This window comes from Petaurus breviceps, unplaced genomic scaffold (genome assembly GCF_028583685.1).
Source record: "Petaurus breviceps papuanus isolate PSGF00001 unplaced genomic scaffold, PetGlider_PUasm1.0 186, whole genome shotgun sequence".
Classification (NCBI taxonomy): Eukaryota; Metazoa; Chordata; class Mammalia; order Diprotodontia; family Petauridae; genus Petaurus; species Petaurus breviceps.
This window is the reverse complement of record NW_027185798.1, coordinates 45,397,052-45,403,855: the sequence shown is the minus strand read 5'-3', so window position 1 is coordinate 45,403,855 and position 6,804 is coordinate 45,397,052. Positions and strand designations below refer to the sequence as shown.

Below are 6,804 nucleotides of genomic sequence, written 5' to 3'. Positions count from 1 at the left end.
TAATGTGCCATGTCCATTAACATAAGACACAAATTATATATCCTTTCATTTAATGTTATGTTCTTTAGTTTTTTATTCATTTACCTTTTTGTCTTTATAAGTTTGACTGTTAGTTTACACCCAACTCAGTCTTTCTTCCTTAGATTTAAGACCCTTCACATTTCTCCACAAAGGTTAAGTTAAATTACTGACCAAAGATCAAATAGCTAGTAAGTGTCTGAGGCAAGATTTAAACTCAAGTCTTCCTGACTCCAAGCCCAACACTCCATCCACTGCACCACCTAGTTAAGTCATCCAAGCTATAATGGAAGGGGCATGGTATGGTCTTGTGAGCTGAGAGTAATGAAGGGAAATGAGGAAACTTGGAAAGTCTCTAGAAACCTAATCAAGAGGCATAAAGAAGGTTAAGATAAAAACTGGGAGGGAGTTAAGCGAGGTTCCATGAATGCTATTTAGAATTCTTGCCCTATTTGTTTGAGTCAACATTATGGGCTTTTAGCATTAGAACAAAACATCTTTATTTCTAGCTGCTCTGGCAGCGTTTAGTACTGTTTGCACACAACTCTGATACAAGTACCAAGCATGGAGTACGTGCTCATTGGAGGAGAAACACCTATCTAAGACTAAGCTTCTTACACAATGACTCTCTATGTCTATGAAGCAAAGTTCAAACTCCTTAGTTTAGCATTTAAGGCCCTCCCACAATCTTGTGCCGCCCTATCTTTGCAACCTTGTTTCCTACTCCTCTCTTCCATGTGCTTTGTATTTTAACTCAACTGGCCTACTCAATTCTGTTCAACATACATTGATCAAAAGCCTACTATGTGCAAGGGCAAATAGTGGAGACATTTAAGTACCCACTACTACAGCTAGCTACGAATTTAATCCTGCTAAATTGGTTTCTCCAACAGCATTCAGATTTCTCTGGTGTCTCCACCGTGGCATAATATTTAATCAGCAGAAACCTCTGTTTTGAAGTCTTATTAATTCTTTAAAGTCCATCTTACATCATGATTTCTTCCTTTATTCACTCATTTGGCTAGAAATATCTTTTCTTCTTTGGATTTCATATATATGTCTTGTATGCATTTAGTATGTATTATGTGGTTGCTGTCCTTTGTCCTGTGTTTTCGAGGAGGACCAATGAATTCAAGGGGTGATGTCTTGACTCATGAATGAATTGGATTTAAGTGAGGCAGGGTGGCAGAAAGCCCTCAGTCTCACTCTCTCTTCCACGGTTGTTGAAGTCCAGTGGCAAAACAAAAATCAGGACCACTGGCTATGGCTCAAAATGCAGTGGACGACCTTGGTGTCTTCAATGTCTATTCTCATCTGCCCATTCCACCGAGGGAAATCTCCACATGCTTGGGGTAGATACTTCCCTTACTTTTTGTCAGAGATGAGAAAAGGAAGAAAGTATAGGGAATGATGTCAAAAGGCTTTGAGACATAGAGTAGGGAAGAAGAGGTAATGCATGACCTATGGCTCCAAGAAGCTATAACATGCATAGTGGCCACACCCTGGTAAGCCATCTTGGCAGATGGGCTAAACCAGGCCGAGGGTAACTGAGGGGCCTCCAACCTATCAGTGACTTAGGGGAGTGTCTACTCAGCATGTGAAGATGCTCTCTGCCCCTGAGGAATGGGCGGATGAAGAGTTTGTTCCAACAGCCATGAGGGCAGGTGAAGCAGGCACTAGGGAGGACTTGGAGCTTGGTCAGACACCAATGCCAAGGTCATCTGCTGTATGACCATCCATCTTGACTTTTGTCTTGCCACTGGGCTTCAATGACTCTGGAAGAGAAAGTGAGGTCGATTTTATACGACTCTGCCTCACTTAAATCCAATTTGTGTACAAGTTAAGACATCACCCTGTGATGTCATTGTGCTTCTTTGAAAACAAAGGATGAAGAAGAGGGAACTCATGGCCAAGAAGTCTTCAGTGAGGGAGCAGGTGGTGGGAGGTGTGGGGGGCACTTGAGGAGAAAAGCTTGGAACAGCTACTGAGTGTAGTAAAGCAGAAAATCACTTATTATTATTAATACTAATTTTTGTAGTTTCACTTGTGTACAGCTCTTCATGACCCCATTTGGGGTTTACTTGGCAAGGATACTGAAGTGGTTTGCCATTTCCTTTTCCAGCTTATTTTTACAGATGAGAAACTGAAGCAAACAGGGTTATGTGACTTACCCAGGGTCACATAGCTTGTAAGTGTCTGAGACCTGATCATCTCCATCCTGAGTTCTCACAAAATTGTAACCCCCTGCTTTAGCCTCAGGGGAAAAACACTCTGGGTTTACTGACCTGTTTTTTTCCCCTCTATCCAATCAACTGTCTACTCTTCTATGCCCCATGTATCCTATTCTAGCCCCTCTCTGTCTTGAGAAAATGTCCTACCCCTCCACTCTGAGCTCCGTGACTGGAACCATCTAGTTTAGGCTGATGGGTGCCTTCCTAGCCATGACCTAAGGTGTAGGAAAGAAATTAGCTTCCCTTGAGTGGTGTTCCTCCCCTTCCTATAAAACATGCAAATGACTGGCCCAGGAATAATCATGATCTTTAAGCTGAATGAACTGCCGTCAAGTATGAACCCAAGAGTACCAACAAGAGTTTGGTGTAACCAGATACCAAGTCCTGAGAGAAGCTCCCCAAAAGATTATTGTGGAATCTCTCCTTCTGCTACAGCCTGAAGTCTGTCACGGCCATATCTCCCTGGTGGCATCTCTGGATATATCACTTTCCTCAGCCCCAGTGTACAGATACCAGTCTCCATCACAGTGTGAGAGGGTCAATGGAATGATCTATTTTAGAGCTATGATTCATGACTCCATTATGAGGGGGTCAGTGAGACGTCCTGGTATCCTTTTCTTGTTCTTTTCTCCAGCTTCCTTGGGTACGGTCAGTTAAAGAAGTGGTACTTCTTTTGAGACCTTCCCTTTAACACAATAAATTAAAGAGCCTATAGCTTTTGATGTTGATTGGCTTACCTAATTCTACTGTGCAATACCTTCAATCCCAGTGAAAGACACTGACACCCAACCCCTATCCACACACACATAAAGTTTTGTGTGGATGAAGGTCCTTTTTACCCTTCCAGGAATACTGGAAATAAGGTGTATGGCAAGAAGCAGTAGTAGGTCTTTATTTGATTGAGTCAATACATGGCTATAACCACCCATCTTTCTTAGAGACAAAAAAAAATGGTGCCCCGATGGTCATCATGATGGTCAAATAAGTCCTTCATTCATATTTTCCTTAATATAGACCCATGATTCTGCCTTCTCTTATTCATTCAAGGCACACATCATCCTATAATGGGTGGTTTGGGAGAAGAGGATTTATTGGGCAATCACACTCCCAATGGGACAGTAACAGATCTGTAATGGGAATAGGGGAGAAGAAAGGTTTCATGTAGAAGGTGGTACTTGATCTGAGTTTTAAAAGAAGCCAGTTCTATGACAGAGATGAGAAGGAAGTGCCTTCTTGGCATTGGAGAGAGCCAGTAAAAAGCAAAGACAGTAGACTGAGTATCATATGGAAGAAGCACAGTTGAGGCCAGTATTGAATACCCCATGAAGAGCTTTTGTTTTATGTGGTTGATATCTATAAATATTTACTATGTTGAAATCAAAATACCTTCTTATTATAAAAATTGTTTTGACCTTATAGGTCCTCTGAAATGGTTTCAGGGACTCTTTCAAGGAGTGGAGGGTTCCCCAGCCCACTCTTTGAGGATTGCTGTTCTAAAGTCATCAATTTCCAGTTCTAAGATTCTCAATACTTTAATGGATCCATGATTTCTTCAAGGAGGACACTATACCTATCAGTCAATATAGCAATCCATCAATGATTTTTTTAAGATTTTATGATTCTTTAGAAACTGAGACAGTGATTATCCAAGAATTATCTCAATCCTTTAGAATTCCATTTTTGTCCAGAATGAACAATCCTAGTGAAGACCCTTTGGACCAATGCCTTTGACTATCTCAAAGGATGAACGAGAGTCAGCTACAGAACTACCCAAACACAGATGTATATGATCCCCTCAATACCATAAATTGTGGAGTTACATAAACTGTTACATAATAATCATTCTTATCAGTGTTATCACCACTCTTGAGCAGTCTTTTCTTCTTGTAAAGCAAAAATGGTGATGTGGTATTTCCTTATCAATAATGGATTCTTAAACAGAGTTGAGCATTGTAATAGTCACAAACATCAATATTTATCTTGGAGCTAGTAGGACAAAAGAGAACTCAGAAAGGTCACTGGGGAGGAAGGATAGGGTATAAAAGGCAAGGGAAGTCAGCATTCATTCACCACTGAGGCAAAGATGGCCAAGCTCACTCTCCTCACTGGTAAGTGACCATCCAGAACTTCATACTTTATGTCTCCTGTTCTTCTGACTTTCATGTTCACTTATCCCTTTAACTTGCTTCCTTCCTTATAGTTGGAACTGACATCTATGGGGTTGTTATATTTAGGAAAAACAGCCTGAAGGAATCAAGTGGATATCATAGTTCCCACTCCCAAGGTGTAAGGAGAGAGGAGTCCTACAATATTAACTCCCTTAACACTCTGCTGCTGTCTGTAGCCTCTTTGTCCCAAGTACAGGAAGTAATAGGAAGCTGACTGACAGATTCAATCTATCTTCCCCAAACTATGGATGTTCCTTGCTCCTGCTTGGCACTGATAGGCTGACATGGTTACAGAGTAGGTCCTCCAGGTATTCTCCTGACCCATCACTGTTAGTAAGGCCCTGGAGATTGGTGGAGAAAAAGAGTAAATCAAGCCATGTACTGCATTTGAAAATTAAAACTAGGGACTTTTTAAGAAGGAGAAGGTTTTCTTATGGGGTATCCCTGTGAATAGTTGCTCTTTTAACAATAACTTGGGTCTTCTGGTAAAGCCTAACCCTGCAAGGGCAATATCCCCTGGCCTCAGCAAGACCCAGACTCCAGTGTGGGGTCAGGTTCTAATGTAGTGTCTTCAACATCTTCACCTCAAAAGTCTTGTCATTTAAATAGGGCAATGTCTTCAGGGAATACAGAAAATTCAATAGTATTAAGGAATAAGGTCCTAAGAGTTCTTGATATCTAATTAATCCTCTTAACAAGGCTGGAAGGCTTTTAAACTTGGTTTAGGCTATAGCCCTAACATGCATTCTTAATTTTTTTTTTTGCTTTTTGGAGGGGGCAATGCAGGGTAATTGGGGTTAAGTGACTTGCCCAAGGTCACATGGCTAGTAAGTGTTAAGTGTCTGAGTTCAGATTTTAACTCAGGTCCTCCTGACTCCAGGGCTGGTGCTCTATTCACTGCGCCATCTAGTTGCACTTCCCCCCCAACATGCAATCTTAAAAAAAAAAGATTATATATCTGTTTTAATTAACAAAGAAATCACCTTATCTCCCTTTCACCTCTCACTCCTATTCCCCCACTTCTGAAAAAGAAAGAAAGAATGCTTACAACAAATACACTTTGTCAAGCAAGATACATTTCTAGAATGGCCATGTTAAAAAAAAGTCCCATTCTGGACCTGAATCCATTATTTGTAAGAGATGCAGACTTAAAATTCTCCAGCACTCTCCAAGACTGAGGGGGTTCTAATTTTATTTATTTGTTTGCTTGTTTATTTATTTTTATTTTTTTAGAGGGCAATTGGGGCTAAGTGACTTGCCCAAAGTCATATAGCTAGTAAGTGTGTTAAGTGTCTGAGGCCAGATTTGAAATCAGGTCCTCCTGACTCCAGGGCTGGTGCTCTATTCAATGCACCACCTAGCTGCCCCGGGTTCTAATTTTATTGATCAATACAACTCCTCTAGACCAATATTTGTAGAATAGATAGCAAGTCTATATTAGCTTTTAACAGCATTGAATTCCTGTTTGAATCAGTCAGCCAACCTATATAATACATGATGATTAACAGGAGATTATACCAGTAGGCAATGTCAAATGAGCAGTAAAAACAGTAAGTACTATGAGAATCTAAAGGAGGATTGCTAATGTAATAATGTTCAGAGAAACTGGGGGAAAGTGGACCTGAACTGAGCCTGGAAGGATGGGTGGCATTTGAACAGGTAGAGAGAAGTGAGAAGAGGCATTTGAGGCAAGAGGGAAAGTATGAGCAAAGGTATGAAGGTGGGAAAATACAATGTTTGGAGAACAGTTTTTACCGGAGAGCAGAGGGAAGAATTTCAATGAACAATTCTAGTAACTAGAGTAAAGATCACTAAATCAATTTGGGGCAAGCAGCACAAAAGGAAATACCAGCCTTTACATTACTGATAAGAACTTACCCAGGGTACAGCTTTGGAAGAAGAAAAGAGTTAGTACTGTCTATATTAGCTTCCTATTTTAACTCATTCTTTTTGCTAAGTAAATACTAAGATCAAGTGTTTCTATCTGCCAAGAAAGCACAAGGGCTCTCTGTAATATAATGCCAAGGAAAGGCAACTTCCCAAGGTTCAAAATACCAGCATAGGTGCTCTCCATTTTATTCAGTGACAAACCAAGAACAGAGAAGGTCAAAACATGACATCATTCAAAATACAGCATTTACTAAGTGTGATTAAATAATCTCCAAGTACTACCCCACCCCAGGACCTTCCAATCATTCAATCAATTACAAAGTCTCTGTTCTAAATACTTCTCCACCCCTAGGCTGTACCTTCATTTGGTCCATCACAAAGCACAAAAAGGTCAAAAGTTCCCCACCCCTGGATCACAATTGAATCTACCCCAGAGTTACATCAAGTTTAAGCACAGCACTTAATACCCAAATGGAGGTCTTTTCTTCATCTTGACA

At 40.6% G+C, this 6,804-nt stretch overlaps 1 protein-coding gene across 1 annotated transcript in view; it reads left to right on the top strand.

The window, feature by feature from the left end:
- Window positions 1-4,332: 4,332 nt before the first annotated feature.
- CHIA (chitinase acidic) overlaps window positions 4,333-6,804 on the top strand; it is a 24,421-nt gene continuing 21,949 nt past the window's right edge. Inside the window, exon 1 of the mRNA XM_069089283.1 lies at window positions 4,333-4,357. Coding sequence (XP_068945384.1) covers window positions 4,333-4,357 — 25 coding nt within the window. The remainder of the gene's footprint in view (window positions 4,358-6,804) is intronic.